Consider the following 17,500-nt stretch of genomic DNA (forward strand, 5'->3'; position numbering starts at 1 on the left):
TGATCCGCCATTTTTAATAGTAATTATAACGCAACATGGTAATGGTCTTGTCTGTGATAATCTATCGAAAAAAAAAAATTAAAATGAAATGAAACGGTAATTGAATTTTTTTCCAATGCGGTTCTAGATTTTTTTATATGTTTCGATTCTTTAATAGTTAGATTTAGCAAGAAGTTTAGTGTCGATGTATCGTAGTAGCAAAGGAGTTCTATTTCATTCGTTTGTGATATTCAGTCTTCGATTCAGACCTTGAAAATAAGCTTTTTTCATGTTGTCTTTCCACTGAAACGTAGCCTTCAGTGTTTACGCTTCGACGACGCGTGCATATCTCATACGCCTGTCTCAAACGGATTTGTTTTTCGACTGTTCTTGAAGGAAAGAGCAGAGTGAAGAGAAAACAAAATATAAGTGAAATAAAAACCTGTGAATAACACAATATGATAAACATTATAAAACGACCCGCCTCGCAAAACAAAAGACGATCGGCCAGATCCCGGATTGCTCGGAAGGTCAGCTCAGGTCAGGTCAACGGGCGGGCGTGTGTGACGTCATGGTGCATGGACGACACATAGCGGATCGAGGTCAACACAGGTGGTGGTTGTGATGCGCTCGCTCGCTTGCTTGCTTGCTCGCTTGCATGCGGACCGAAGGCGGAGGGAAGCCGCTGTTGCCACGGGGAAGGCACGCGGGTACGGGACAGCCAGAGATCCTGTGAGAGAAAGAGGCACAACTCGAGCTTTTTACACACACACTCACACATTCACACACACATACACACACACACACACACACATATATATATATATATATATATATATATATATATATATATATATATATATATATATATATATATACATATATATGTGTGTGTGAGTTGATTGACATTAAGTGACGTCATCTATGGCGGTGCTTTAGCGTCGCCGAAGCAAAAACGCGGACAATAATACACGAAGCCTTTTTAGGTTTGTTCTTAGTGAAGTCCCTCTCCTTTCGCCAACACTTCGAGAGCAAGTGCGGATCCCAAGACCAGGTGGCTTTGGCGGCCAAATATGAGTTGTGTTTCCGGTTCTTATAGGATCTCTGGGTAATGAAGTGTGCTTGCATGTGGCTCAGGAGGGGTGCATGCTCTCGGGTGAGTTGTGTTGGTAGCATGTAGTGTGGTCTTGTAGCGTGTGGTTTGTGGTTGGGGTTGGTTGCGACTTGCTGTGTGTGTGTGTATGCGTGTGTATGTGTGTGTGTTTGCATGTATTGTGGTTGGTGGCGTATCAGAGAAGCCATTTCAGTGTGGTTACGAGGATATGTGTCCGTCATGTGTTTCTCTAGATCAAGGGGATTCAACTTTGATGTTGTTGCTCACCACCCACTCTGGACTTGCTTTAGAGAGACACCGTCCACCTGACGTGAAAATAATAATGTTTTCGCAATGATATTACGATTGGACCATTAACTGCCTTCGAAGGAAAGAAGCGCTGACTGAAAATCACACTTTGCCCTCCAGTGGACAGCGCGGCCGACGTTGAAGGCCCCTCCTCTACTTTATTTACTTTAGTTGCAGTGTCGTCTGTGTGTGTGTGTGAATGTATATATATATATATATATATATATATATATATATATATATATATATATGAATATAGATATATTTATATATATACATATATATATATATATATATATATATATGTATATATATATATATTTATGTATATATACATATACATATACATATATATATGTATATATATATATATATATATATATATATATATATATATATATGTATATATATATATATATATATATATATATATATATATATATATATATTTATGTATATATAACATATATATATGTATATATATATATATATATATATATATATATATATGTATGTATATATATATATATATATATATATATATATATATATATATATATATATATATTAAGTATATACGTGTGTATGTGTTTCTGTTTGTGCTTGCATATAGGTATGCATAAGTATTTTTGTATATTTGTATATGTATAGATATGCGTGTGTGTTTGCCACGTGCATATAACCCCATGCTTCTGCTTTCCATGCCTGAGGTCCAGCTGAACTTACAGTTTAAGAGAACTAGGAAATCTTTTGAAAATATTTCTACTCGTTAGTCCATTCTCTTCATGTTGTGTAAGCTTACGAAACGTCGACACCAGTTCATTATTATTGTAATCATTCTCATAATTGAATTTACATTTCAAATTTGTCACTTAACTAAGATATAAAATCTCATCAGAAAGTATATTGATGAAAGTAAGATAATAATATTGATAGCAATCCTATTTCCTCAAATGCTGACAAAGCAAACTCGGAAGCGCATTCAGGAGACGGCGAGTGAGCGTATCTCCTTTAATCTTGAGGAAACGACAACTACCAACGAACTGGCGTCGGCCGACCAAGGCTCAGGCGCCGAAATGCATGGCACTCGACCCATGGCTTTCACTATACATGTCCAGAGAGAGATAGTATATAAACAGACATGACTAATGAGGACGACAGCCTCTCGCGCGCCCGAGAGGAGAGCGGCGAGCGCCTGTCTCCCGCCGGTGCGAGCGCCTGTACTGACCCGCCTTCCCATTCACAGCACCGCATCGACCAGCAGCGGCGGCCCGTGTACGTGGGCGGGCCGAGCCAGTCGCAGGGCGCCGCCCCTCAGCCCCAGGGCGGGATCGGCGGCTTCCTGTCGTCCATCGGCGACAGCCTATCCAATGTGTTCAGCATGTTCGGCTGAGGCGGAGCAGCCGGCGGCGGCGAAGGGAGAGCGTCAGCTGAGAGAGCGGGACAGCTGCTACGAGCCTCGGCAGGAGGGCCGACCCGCCTCGACACCTTGTTTTATTTATGGATTTTCTATTTATATTGTTGTTGTTGTTGTCCGTTCGTAAAGGAAGACCAATAATGATAAAAAAAAGATGATGATGATAGTAATAGAAATTAGTGCATGAGAAGGACACCCGAGCATTAACAAAAAGCCTGTAGTAACGTTCTCCTCTTAGCTAACCTTACTCAGGTGCCATGCAGACATATGCACAAAAGAACCAAATAGATTAACGATAGTAAACAAAACAACTTTCAGTCCCTCTCTAAGTCTTTGGCGATGCGAATCGGAGTAGCTTTTTAGAGGAACGAGACGAAGTTTGCGAGGAACTTAGTACGTAAGCATTAGGCATTAGCTTTGTAAGGAGCAAAAGGCATTAGGCTCGTTCGCCTCGTCTCATCCCTTCGGCGGTCCAAAGTTCAGAGGAAAGGAGCCAGCCACTAGGTTCATCTATGTGATTCCTTGATTACCTGATAGTAGTTATATATACATATAAACATATACATACCATATATATATTAATATATTTTGAATTGTTACTATTTATTTTATTATTACGCTTGTTACTACAGATCGCACCCGACCGTAGATTTTAAGGTAGTTTGTAAATGTTACATAAGAATGTGCGATGTATCATTGATTTTTTTTTCTTTTTTTTTTCATTAACATTCCGAGTTGACAGAATTTCAAGATGCATTCGCGGTCGTAATGTTGCAGAACGCGTTCGTACGTGCAGTGCAAATCACATCAAAAAAGATAATTGCACACGTGAAACACACCTCACAGCTGACTGAAAATAAATGTATATAAAAATAATAAAAAGAAAAAGATACCTAAAAAAAACAAGAAACGTTCAATTTGCGTGCTTTTCAGATTTTGAATTGAAGAAGAATTATCAACATTATAAACTAACACATATGAGAATATAAATGAAATACGACCTTCCCCCTTCATGCAAAGTCGAGCTGCGCATTCCGACCGTCTTCTGTTAGCCACTCACGGTGTGGCCGAGAGAACACAGGCGAAAAACACCTACTATGCACACGTTCCAGCTAACAAGAGTGTTCACATCACTGTTATGATGTTATTTGCCCATTACATGTATAGATGACTCGGTTATTTTCATATCATTTCTGATTGTTGATGGTAACATGTTGTTCATTCTCGTGTGAACTTTTGTGAGCACTGTGATGAGGCAGACTCCGCTTGAGAGACATATTGAGCATCCGTTTGAGGCGATAAACATTACGGTTTCGTGGATATAGCCATATTGAATTTTAAAAAAGCGTTCCTTTTTGGCTTAACTAAAAATAGAAATTAAAAAACGTTGATAAGTCCGTTTTCTCGACCTCATCTGATGCTAGTATGTCCCGCGACACCAGTCCTTAGAGGGAATCCCGACTTGATGTAGTTTTGAAATACACACATATATAATAATGATATGGGGAATGTCGTCACAGCCCATGGGAGGAACGCTTAACTTCTATAGCATTTGTTAGTCTATTTTACTCCCTCTGAAAGACTGGTGCGCTGTTCTACAAGAAGGAAAACTCTACGGACGTTTGCCTCCACGTTTTTTGTAGCGTTTCTTAATTGACCAACCCACGTCTGCCTGCCATTAATTGCCTTGTTTGTAGTGATAGAGAGACACGTCCCGAGCCCGCAGAAACACAAAGGTTCCTTGTGAAAAGATTCAACCGGGACTGCGAGGAAGTCGTCTTCTTTAAGTCATCCATTGTTAGGGGATACAAACTTATTTTTAATTATTTTATTTTTTGGAAAGGGAGGGAGAGGGATGTATAGAATTATTCTTTTTTTTTTAGGAATGTCATAACACAACTGTTAATGACCTGTTAAGCTAGATGATAACGTGAGTTGTTGTTATTATTATGGATCATTATACCTTATACATAACCCATGATCAGGTGATATGATATCATATATCGTAGCCCTTAGTATATTAGCACTCGATACTCCACCCTCTCGACAGTGTAGTGACAACGGTTGTCAGGTAAAAGTATAGAGTCGTTTCGAGACAAAGGCAGAGTGAAAGAGCGCTTTTTTTCCTCTTTTTTTTAGGCTCGTCGTCCTTGCCAGTCTCTGTGTCTCCTTTCTGTGATCCAATAAATTGTAATGTCTTTCTCATAGTTACCCACCTTGTACAATCTGCCTAAAATAACTGTAATGATAAAATGTTAATGATAATAATTAATGATGTTAATTATAATGATAATAATAAAACAATAAACAAAGCTAAAATGAACATAAAGTAACGATAATCATGATAGTGATAATGACAATAATAATCATAATTAAACAGAATAAATAATAGGTAAAACATAAACATAAAATAGATAATAAAAAACATTTAGTACCTGTCTTTTTAAGAATCCGTCATAAAATTATGAAATACATTTCAAGGTTAACATCAGAATATATTTCTCGCGGTTGGCTGTAAGCTGTATATTTCCTCTTTTTTCTTTTTGGATTACATGAAATGGGATCATTGTAATGAAAAAAAATATATATACATAAAAAAAAGATATTGTATTGTGCGAATTCTTTCCTAACTATCAATAAAGATTCGAAATATGATGGCGTTTCTTTCCTCCGTAACTGTAAATCTAATTTTGATAGCATATCCTTTTAACTAACTAATTGGTGATGCTGATGATTAATGATGAGCTGTAATGATGAACGATGAAAGCAACGAAAGAATGGGAAGTGCTGGGATGATGGAAGGCATCAGGCAGTTACAGGCAGCAGTAATACCGATGCCGAACGAGAAAAAAAAAAAAAAAAAAAATATATATATATATATATATAAATACACACACACACACATATATACATATATATATATACACACACACACACACATATATACATATATATATATACACACACACACACACATACACACACACACACACACACACACACACACACACACATATATATATATATATATATATATATATATATATATATATATATATATATATATATATGTATGTATATATATATATAAATATATATATATATATATATATATATATATATAAATATATACATATATATATATATACATATATATGGAAACGGATTCTGAGGCGCCTGAAGTGAAGGTAAGTATGACCCACAGCTATTCACTATTTATTTTAACAAGAGAGCCAAAGTTTCAGGGCATATTCAGAGTGGGAGCTATATAAGCCATAGACCACAAGGGTACGCAAGAAAAATATATATTGGATCTAGATCATATAATTTGTAGATTCTCTGATCACTGATGAATTCTCTCTCTCTTTCTCTTTTTCTCTTCTCTCTCTCTCTCTCTCTCTCTCTCTCTCTCTCTCTTTCTCTCCCCCCCCTCTCTCCTTCTCTCTCTCTCTCTCTCTCTCTCTCTCTCTCTCTCTCTCTCTCTCTCTCTCTCTCTCTCTCTCTCTCTCTCTCTCTCTCTCTCTCTATCTATCTATCTCTCTCTTTTTCTCTCTCGCCGCGCAACGAAGACCACTGTCCTAGAATGTTGCCAGCGAGAAAGGCAGGAAAAAACAGCTGTTTCCTCGATCCTGCCTTGAGAAAAGTTAACGAGGTCATTGCCCTCAAATACCAGACGATACTGAACTCCGATTATCTGCGAGGAAAGGAGGACGGAGACTGGAGAAAATACGCACAAGGAAGGCTTTCATGACTGCGACGGTTGCTAAGAAAACGGCGAGGAAAACCATAGTTAAAACACAGGATAGCCATATAAGAAATAAAATATTGGGAGGAACAAACCTCTGTTCACATCAGATCATTACCATTGAAATGCAAATACTCTACAGAATAAAAGTTTTCGAGGAAGTAACATGTTGTCCTGCAGTGGATAGACGGTGAAGAACTGCTGGAGGGACAGACGCTGCATTCTGTTCATATGTGGCCTCCTACTTGTAGAGAAGATGCAGTAACATGTGACATCCTAAATTCTTTAAGAATTATTATCATTATCTTAATAATTACTACTATCCTAAGCTGCCTCTGCTTCTCAATAGTGCATGGAAGCAAATACAATACGTCGACAGACTATAAAAGCCCCAGATACTAAATGACGATGGTAAAACACTGACAAGAGGTGCTGAGGAGAAATATTGACAAATGAGAAAGGAAGAAGTGCAGGAACATTAGATACTTGTGGCTAGGAGTCTCGCAGTACATACAGGTTGTCACAGGCTGTAAGAATGGAAAACAGTCCCTTATTAGATTTATGCAATGTGTTAGGCCTTTGGAAGGTAGACTACCTAAGAAATGGAAAACTATAATACCCATTCATATCTTTTACATCCTGTAAGTTGGAATAATGCAATGGCGCATTGATGTAGATGTAACATACTTCCCTAACCCGTCCTCAGGAATAACTAGCTCCATAGAATTTACCTATCTAATCATACTTGACTAATGATAGCGAAGTTTTACAGACAATCCCCGCGGGAACTCGGTGGCATTGGTTCAGAAATCCAACTACAAAGTCAGGTAACCTGAGGTTATTACAGAAGATGGAATAATGCAGTGTCGTATTGATATAGATGTATTAATGAAGTGTAAGATAAAGGCATTTGCTTTAAGTGGAATAGGAGCTGGAGTAGCTCTAAATAGAACAGGCTATATACAATCAGAACTTTGTGGATTAAGGAACAGAAGCACCTTCTCTTTCCTCTCGCGGGAGGTTTGGTGCCATGTAAAAAGAATCTACATATAATTGTTGGGTGTCAAAGGAACACTAAAGACAGGATTACATATTATTGAGCAGTTGAGAGGGACAGTGGAAGAAAGTTGGTGAGAGGCATAGTCAGCAGTTTTAGCATTCGGGCATGGTATAGATAAAGTAAGCGAGGGTATATGAAGGAGCTTCGATATAGTATTGTAAATTATGGCTTGTAGGGCTATTGTCATTTTCATCAGAGATCTTGTTACGCGCAGCCGTTAGAACACCAGAAGATTAATATGGATCCAATATCTATGAATAAACATACGTGTGAGCCAGGTCAGTTCAAAGCAAGGCAAGGCCATAAAATATAGTGTAACACGATTTAATGATGTTCATGTGTATTCTAATGGGTTAGTCCATGAAGATGTCTTAGTGGACTGCGGGGTTGTCACCAGTCCCGGGGACCTCCAACATAATTCATGGATTTGCCTCCCTCGACGAGAATTCTATCCCAATATGGGAGAGGGGTACGTACACAAGCAGTGCAAAAGGATATTCACAGAATGTATGGGTTCATAGCGGGCAGAAAAACCAGGTACTGCACGCATCGGGTTCACTGCAACACCGGCGTCAAGTAACCTTTATCAACATGAAGTTAGCCTTCGACAAAGTGGACTCACTTGTGATACTGACAAATTCTCTAGGCAGACACCGGCCTAAATGCTCTGGTATAGCAGAACCGGTACACGACAGGCAAATTCCAACCGGACACGGGTGGAATTCAGAACCCCTTCTAGGTAGGTTCCTGTCCCCAGATTCATTGTGCTTACGACTGCCACTGGGAGTGCAAAAACCTGAGAGTGGCGGGCACCATCTGTGGTGATGACATCATTTTCCAGGCAAAGAATCCAACGCTAATAAATGGTGCTCCTGATAAGAATACAATGATCTGCGAGCTTTACCATCCCTCAATCAAAACAAAAGTGTAACAGCCAGAGGAAGGAACTACTATTACTTCTAGATTCAAGGCAAAACTCAACATAGTATTTGTATATTGGAGTCTCCTAAGGGTCCCCAAAGTCTCCATTCCATGAAGCAGACACGATGGCTTGAGAAGAGAGGTTGCCGTAATTCTCGAGAAGCAGAACAAGGCCATGATCAGTGCAACTAAGAACCATCGTGCAAGCGCACAATATGAGGCGGTGAGAACGGACTTCAGCTGCACAAGCCACCAGGGAGGAACGTGATTTGGTGCCACTTTCAAGGCTGTAGTACATTTTTTATAGTTAAAAAGTACAATAATATTGTAAATAATAAATATATCCCTTAATTGTGATATTTTTACAAATCAAGCATAAAGAAATCAACCAATATTTTTCACTTATTGTTAATTCATATTGAAAATTCCATGCATCAATTCAAAGGGCAAGAATTCCAAGTAATGCATTATTACAACTATATTCGCCAAAACAAAAACACAATAAAAAGAAAATAGTTCAGAAATTTCATCGGAAATAATAACAAAATTTTATGGTTTCACAGGATAATATATATAATAAAGAGCAAGAAGACAAAATATACAATTAATGCCCATGATGTATGTAAGAGAAGCACACCAGATATATAGTGATAACAGCCAAGAAGCTCTTCAGTGCTGCAGATGTGTCTGGTATTGCAATGTAACTGTACCTTCGGCGTTGAGGTACCGCTGAAATCTTTCCCTGACCTCGGGTGCACCATAGCTTAGCCGAATCCCCACTACATCATTTTCGTTATCTACACGTCACAGTCCCGCAATCATTTCAACTTGGTGGGCGGAGCATAGACACTGTCGGGTGTCTATGCTCCGCCACCTTCACAGAGCGACCCGTGCCTCTGTGGCGCGCCTTTGAAAAATTATATTTTTACAGTTATTTGCTTCTTCCTCAGATGAAAAACACTTTTGAGTTCATAAGACACGACATATACATTTCTTGTTTGCTTTAAGTAATTCATATTGGCATGTGAATCAGAATAACATGATGCTACTTCAAGCATGAAAAAAGTTGATTTCTTCAAATAGCAGTTGTGCAGATGTTAACATCATAATACCTTATTCAAATTCACATGCCTATATGAATAAATCAAAGCAAACTAGAAACAATCTATTTGTCGTGTCCTATGACCTCAAAAGTATTTTTCGTTAGAGGAAGAAGCAAATAACTGTAAAATGTATTTTTCAAAGGCGCGCCACACATGCACGGGTCGCTCTGTGAGCGTGACGGCTGGTTTCATTCGAGCAGTACGACACTTTCGCTGTCGTACGCCCGACAGTGCTTATGCTCCGCACACGAAATTGAAATGATTTCAGGACTGTGTCGCTGCCGATAAAAAAGTTTTTTGTTTTACATTTTCATGCATGAACTGGAGTCTTGAAATATGCAATATTCTATCTTACTTCATTGTTACCTACATTTTGCTGTAAATACTCTTTAAACAGCTGAATGAGACGACATAAAATAAAAATCTGGAAATATTTGGCCTTTTCGCCACTCGGCGATAGCTCGCGTATGCTTGTTGGCGGCCCTATTGGATAGGTTGGTACGCGTGTGCGGGTGGAGATCTTTGGCAATAGAATTGGAAATATGGCAGCAAGCGATTTTTGGCAATTATTGCAGGTAAGGACGCTGCTGATAACTCATTTTGTAAGACACTTTAACTACTGTTGAACCTCTGTCCTTGTTGAAACTACTACTACTTACATCCTTCGTGTTTAGAGTATAGGGACCTCAATTTAACTCTGAAGTAATTAAGTGAAATAAGTTGTGGCAAATCCAATAGTTTCAACACTACTAGTAAACATTCTGAATTTCCTGTAAATTTGGAAGGGATACAAATAAATTAACTTGCTAACTTACTTGTTTGTTCCCATGTCTATATAAGGAAACTCCTATTCAAAATCTGTGATGATCAAAGAATAAATAACTCTTTATCTAATTTTTTTCCCATCGAAAGTACCATGAAAATGTTGATGATTCCAATAGGAGTAATATCAACTGTGATTCACTGTTAATCACCTCTATTCTAAAAATTAATCTCTTTCTAGATTACCCATCTGTCCTCACAGCTTAATTGTGATGATTAATGGCAGGGTCTATACACTGCAGTGTAGTAATTATGCAGTAAAATTAATTGAAAATTATTTACATAGTAATAATTTTCTAGATATTCTAATCCAATAGCTTTTGAGTTATGCAAAACTGTCGTCTTTTTATTTAGGGCATTATGATGCTCTCAAAAAACAACTACAATATGCAGATTACATTAACTGCAACTTAGCATTTTTTACAACCTACAAAATATCACAGTGTACTGGATAAGCCTTCTTCTGTTATTAAGCTTCTCAGATATTGATATCTTCTCTTAAAATATTAGGCAATATCAAACATAATGCTTACAGAATTTTTGTCTCATGAATTGCCTGGAACTGATTGTCTTCCCGGACCAATTCAGACACTAACTTGCAAACCATCTCCATATCAATAATCTCTTTGCAGGCTTCTGTTATATCTTTACTTGGGCTGAGGCAAGAAATACTGTAGTAGCTGCAATCTCCAACAGGTTTGTGAGTGGCATTTCTGTTATTTGCAGTGGTAGGCAGTACAAGATGTGGAAAGATACTAGATTGTACACTAGAAATTATACTGAAAGTATAAATCTGATTTATAATATACACAACTGATTTTTACTGAACAGGTATTTTTACTGAGCTTTATTCTGGGTAATAAAAAAAATAATATATATATACTTTGAAGATGTGCCTCTAAACAAATTCTGAAGGACAGTGACAATAAAATATCCACAAACAAATCTATATTTTATTTATATTAAACTCTGCAAATAACTGTACACGATAATATTGCATTGATACGTTGCAAGTTGCCAATGAACTGTGAGATAGAAAGTTCAAAATATAATATTAGCAAATATTTTTTACAAAGTTATTCATTGTATTGTATCCCAACATATATAAAATCAATTCCAAAAAAAGGTATTAATATCACTGAACATACATATCCACAGAAGAGCAAGTGTGTATGGACAGTATTTACATGTGTAAAACTTTTATATGTATATATATATATATATATACACACAGAATAATCATCCCTTTTTTTATACCACTACCTTACTTCCATAGCACCTGGTATAAGGATATGTAGGATTCCTTTCGCTAACAGAAATGAATTCCATAAGGGATGAGAATTCCTATGGCATATACATCTATTCCTAACCCTTTCAGTCCTCCTTCTCATCCCTGCCTTAATTTTCCGTGCCTTTCTCCCACAGTTTTCATTTCGATTCTCTTTCTCCCCTTCCTGCTTCGTCCTCCCTAGAGAGCCTGGTACTCTTTGATGAGGTTGCCCGCGATGACCAGCCTCTGGATCTCAGACGTGCCCTCGTAGATCTCGGTGATGCGAGCGTCACGGTAGTGCCTCTCAGCTGGCATGTCGCTCACGTAACCCATGCCGCCAAGGATCTGGATGGCTTGGTGTGCGCAGAAGGTGGCCGCTTCCGAGGCTGACAGCTTGGCCATGGCTGCAAACTGTGGGGGTTAGAGTGAGAACAATGTTGAGGATGGGTAAATGAGAGTGAGAAAGGGAGAAGGAGACACTGAGATACAGACAGAGAGACAAAGATAGATACAGAGACAGAGAGACAAAGATTAACACAGTGACATAAAGACAGAGAATCATATACAGAGACAAAGAGACAAAGACATAGAAACAAAGACAGAGAGAAGGCATCCAAGCAGGTGGAGACAGGAAAGAAAAGAAAAAAATCATAACCAAACTCTTCACATCCAATGCTGCTCATATTTCTAAATTTCCAAATTCAATATTCATCCATTACCAAATTACAAAACCCCTTACTAACTAAACACCTAAATTATGAAAATCTTCCAAAATATTTAAAATTCCCTGAATTCCTCGAGAATCATACTCCAAATGATGCAATTCCCATATTCCTCAATGCCAAACTTCCTAAATTCTTCACTTTTGAAATAAAAAATCGAGGAGCACAGAAAAGGAGTAATCAAAAGCTACCAACCTTAGAATAAGGTTTTCCTTCATCCTTAAGAGCTGCGGCTTTGTACGTCAGGAGGCGAGACGACTCAATTCTAAGCGCCATGTCGGCAATTTTGTTCTGGAAGAAAAGTGAAAAATTAAAGAGGTAAAATATGAAAAAAGAGGGACAACTGAAATTGAGATCAAGTTAATGATATTAATGTTAACAATAATGATAATGTAACAGCAGTAACAATAATGATGATAATAATAATAATAACACTAATAATAATAATAATATCAATGATAATGATGATGATAATAATAATAATAATAATAATAATAGTAATGATAATAATAATATTAATAATAATAACAAAAACAATAATAGTAACAATAACAATAATAATAATAATAATAATAATATTATATGAATAATAATAGCAATAATAATATTTACACAATAACAATAATTATAATAATAATGTGCATAAAAGTATATAATGGTACACTTAAATACATATATACATTTTGTTTTTCTTGGTCATAAAATATATTTTTACATAACTGGCTTCAGTAGAAATAAATTGTATATGGTAATGCTATCATTCTAGCAACATAGCATTATATCCCATTCATAACTATAAGAGTGCTAATGATCTACAAAAAATCTACTTGTGATCTACATTATCCATAAATCATCGTACTTTTAGCTATTAGAAAACAAATATTATAAATAATACTAATTCTCTCACCTGGATGGTTTGCATTTTCAAGATGGGTGCATTGAAAGCTAGCCTCTTGCCTGCATAGTCAATTGCACAGTCAAGGGATGCCTGTGCAATGCCTAGAGCCTGGCCTGCAATGCCTATTCTTCCAGCATCTGCAATTAATTATTTTTTATTATTATTATCTTTTTTAAACTAATGTGATGGACAGTGTATAGCTGCAACTTACATTACAGGAAGCTATTTTAAAACTAAGCACATTATATATATATATTGCTTCTATAAGAAAGAGCAGCAGAGTTGATGATTCAAGCACCATTAGTGATGAATGAAAGGTGAAAAAATTTAAAGAAAGTGGAAAGATGAAAGTCTGTGCATGGAAGGGCAAGCCAGAACACCTAATCAAGCAATTATGAGGTTAAAGAAAAGTAATTTCTAGTTTCTTTGTCTTTTTGCAAGGAGATGAAGTGACTAGATTAATTGGAACTTCTGAGCAAGTACAGGCATGAGTTTTGTCATGTTCAATATCTGAGGTCATACAACACATAGACTTTCTCCTCACTCTCTGATATCAGATAGTTCATAAGTGGTTGATAATACTTTCCAGCAACTTATTTCATCCCTAGACCATGAACCATGCTACACAGATCCAAACTGCAATATCATAGGGTCCATCATGTCAAGTGATAAAATTTGTCAACCTTTTTTCTTAACCCATTCGCACTAAATGGTGTGCTATCATGTCATGGGTGAAAAACGCTCTGAGAGGTGCATGCAGTGTTATATCGCACCAGTAGAGATCTCGCACTTTGAGGTTGCGTGCGCTTGTTATTGTCACAGCAGGAGCATCATTAGACAAATTACCACCCCATCACGAATGGGTTAAGTACATGTGTATTCAAAATACAGCTTTTCTTACCGAGAGTTATCATGGCAATTTTGAAGCCCATACCCGGCTGGCCTATCATGTTGGCAGAAGGCACAGCACAGTCCTCAAAGATCAGGTTACATGTGGACGAGCCCTTGATGCCGAGCTTGTCCTCCTTCTTGCCAAGGGATAGACCTGTTGGGTTAAGTAATAGTAGTTATATTAATAATGGGAAAATGAATATGATTAATATCAATATCCTGTATCATTAAACTACTTTATACGTAATAACAATACTTATTGAAAACAACTACAACAATAAAGATAAAAAAATTACACTAATCATAATATTACAATGGAAGCACACAAAGTAATTATCACAATAATATCTCCAATTCCATGCCCTTCCTCCCCTACTGTAGATTTGAGCTCTTACATTCTGTCCCTTCCCCCTTGCCCTTTACCCTTCCCTTAACCCTTTCCCCTTGCCCTTTACCCTTTACCCTTCCCTTAACCCTTTATCCAAGCTACCTTTACCCTCATCCCAAACATCCATCAACTTCCTTGTCTCTCCTTTCTAAGGGCTGGGTTAAGACTGTTATCACTAGGTAACCTAAACACAGCCAAATAATAGTTCCCCTTCTTGTGGTACCTCTTTGACTTTTCTAATAGTGTCCTTCAGGGCCTTCCAATGGCACCCCATCGGCTCTTCCAATTGCCCACTGCCATTTCCACAGTGCTTCCTGGTTCAGTCATTCTGATGGTGTTCAGTCAACCCTTGAAATGGTACCATTTCTGCACTTCCAATGGCACTCCAATGGTTTCCAATGGTGTTCCTTCTGCCACTCAAATGCAACATAAACTCTGAAGCTGGTTTATGGCATGAAGATGCACTTACGAACAACAGTAATTTGCTGCTCTCATAAAAACTTGTTGGCTCCTTTTCATGAATCTGGAATTGCCCAAGATTGGATGGCTACACCTGTAATACTTCATAGTGACAATCCTTCACCTGGACCCTAAGAACATGGTTACTTTGCTTAACTGGTAATCCAGCATTGCCCTTCCTCCCTCTCTCACTCAGCCCATTTCAAACCATATCCTGAGACAGTACCATCCCTCTTCCTCCCCCAATTGTATTCTTGAACCCCCCACACCCCTCCAAATTGACTCCAAACTCGATCAAAAAAAACTGTGAACCCTATCTTCCCAACCTTCCCCTTTGCTTTGCCTGCTTCTCACTCATACCCTCTCTACACCTTGACCTTTACCTGGTTTTGGTAGCATCAATGCCAAAAAGTCATGCCTTTGCCTTTGCCCCTCAACCTCATGAAGGCTCACCTAACCCCATGACAGCATCCCTTTCCCATCCTCCTCCTTCCCCTCCTAACACTCTCCCTCTTACCTTCCCCTTCACGCTCCACCTCCTTCACCATCACTCTTCACACAACCTTACCTTCCGTGGGCTTCGGCACAACAAAGGCCGAGATTCCCTTGTGCTTCTTTGTCTTGTCAGTCGTTGCAAAGACCACGGTAGCCTCCGACTCGTAGCCGTTGGTAATCCAGGCCTTGGTGCCATTCAGGAGGAACTTGTCTTCTGTGAGCCCCTTGGCCGTGGTGGAGGCTGCACCTGCGTCGCTGCCATTGCCTAGGAAGAGAAATGAGAATGTCTATCTATTCATTGATGGAGAGTTTTGTTTTTATTAACCCATTCACGCCGGGGCGGAATTTCGCCTACTCCCGATAACGCCGGGAAGATTTCAAGCGCGCAACCGTTCGTGCCGGGGTGTTTTCCCGCTGCGCGCGGTCGCTCTGACGCTCGCAGAGCGTTTTTCACCCACCCTATCCTTACGGTTTGCGTGATTGCGTCTAAAGTGTAATCATGTGTAGAAAGTAGTGCTATGTTCAGAGGATGTATATCAGTCGAAAAAGATGTTATAGCACTGTTTTTTTAGTGTTATTCTATTGAACTTTTTCCATATTCTTTACTCCTATGTTGTAATACCAATGGGAAGTGGAAGCATTCTTCTAGTGAGGTAACAAACATAGTTTTTTTTTCAATTTTTTTTTTCTTCCTAAACGAAAAGAAAGAGAATATGAACAACCATACATGTGCATACAAGTGAATGCAAGTAACAGCAATGTTTTTTCAAGTGTCATTTTCTTTTAGTGGGGCAACAAAAAGATGTTATATAATTTTTTTTTTTTTTTTTTTTTTTATTCCTCGGCCAATTACAATTGATTTTACGATAGTCTTTCGACTCAGATCATCATATTCAACAAATCAGAAACAGAAATCACCATGCCGTAATCAAGATTACGTATGTACCTGAGACGTCATTCATATTACGTTATATCCCATTTTCTACTATTTAGAAGGATAAACTAAAGTAGCTAAGACAAATCAAGTATGAAAATCGAATTGTACTAAGAATAATCTATCATTCTAATGCGGACGTTTCAGCACGTCGCTACTGGCCTCCCGGCGCGCGGGCCGAAAATGTAGCACGTGCCAGGACGTCACCCGGGTCCGGGGCTTTTTTCGACCACGTGTCAGCACGTCAACCGGCGCGAATGGGTTAACCCATTCACGCCTGGGCAGTTCCGGCTTTGCGCAGTCGGAATACTGGGGTTCTCGAACGCATAAGCCTAACGCCTTGAGATTCTCGGGCGCACAAGCCGTGAGCCTCGGTTGCCCACTCGCTCTACCCGAGCGCGCGGCATCCCCTCATAGCGCGTCCAGGGCGTCTGATGCGAAAACCACAATACGAGCTATCACGTCACCCGGCGTGAATGGGTTAATGACATTTCAAATAGGTTGCTATCATTGCTATATAAATATAATAAGGATAATTTTTGTTTTTTTCTTCTTCAGTATTACTATAAACTATAGTACTATCAAGGCAGTACATAAAACACCTGGTACTGCAGCATCAAATGATTTTTGGTTAGGGAAATGGACTCTTGAGAGATTTTTCATCCCCACATAAATGACACTTATATACATTATTTATAAACAAGTCACTTATTCTATTTTCTATGAGGAAAGTAACCTATATCTTAATTACAGGTATACCTACATACCTACCTGCAACCATACCCACCTTTCAACCAGCACTCATACCTGCCTACCAACCAAAAACCTACAAACATACCTACTTATAATCTATAAGTATACCCACCTAAGAACCTACCACCATACCCATCTATCAACCTATAACCATACCCCTTAACCCATTCGCACTGGATGACGTCCTGACACGTTTCGTTGTTTTTGTGTCAGACACCGGTGACAAGATATTTGGCCAAGG

General features: G+C 38.4%; 2 protein-coding genes across 9 annotated transcripts in view; one reads left to right on the plus strand and one right to left on the minus strand.

Moving 5' to 3' along the window:
* Positions 1 to 5,451, plus strand: part of LOC122256433 (carboxypeptidase D) — a gene marked incomplete at its 5' end in the record, with an annotated part of 26,828 nt that extends 21,377 nt beyond the window's left edge. For 5 of the 8 annotated variants that reach the window (XM_086530687.1, XM_086530690.1, XM_086530692.1 and 2 more), the window contains 1 exon segment: positions 2,628 to 5,451. In XM_086530687.1, the coding sequence (XP_086386813.1) occupies positions 2,628 to 2,774 (147 nt within the window). 8 annotated transcript variants of the gene reach the window in all.
* A 5,937-nt stretch (positions 5,452 to 11,388) lies between these two features.
* The window catches only part of Arc42 (Activator-recruited cofactor subunit 42), a 13,448-nt gene continuing 7,336 nt past the window's right edge, over positions 11,389 to 17,500 (minus strand). Inside the window, exons 5-9 of the mRNA XM_086530693.1 lie at positions 15,646 to 15,837; positions 14,241 to 14,384; positions 13,349 to 13,476; positions 12,637 to 12,732; positions 11,389 to 12,130 (exon numbers count right to left, since the gene is read on the minus strand). Coding sequence (XP_086386819.1) covers positions 11,918 to 12,130; positions 12,637 to 12,732; positions 13,349 to 13,476; positions 14,241 to 14,384; positions 15,646 to 15,837 — 773 coding nt within the window. The 3' untranslated portion in view covers positions 11,389 to 11,917. The remainder of the gene's footprint in view (positions 12,131 to 12,636; positions 12,733 to 13,348; positions 13,477 to 14,240; positions 14,385 to 15,645; positions 15,838 to 17,500) is intronic.

This window comes from Penaeus japonicus, unplaced genomic scaffold, assembly GCF_977035675.1.
Source record: "Penaeus japonicus unplaced genomic scaffold, GWHDUDI00000001_assembly GWHDUDI00000034, whole genome shotgun sequence".
Taxonomy (NCBI): domain Eukaryota; kingdom Metazoa; phylum Arthropoda; class Malacostraca; order Decapoda; family Penaeidae; genus Penaeus; species Penaeus japonicus.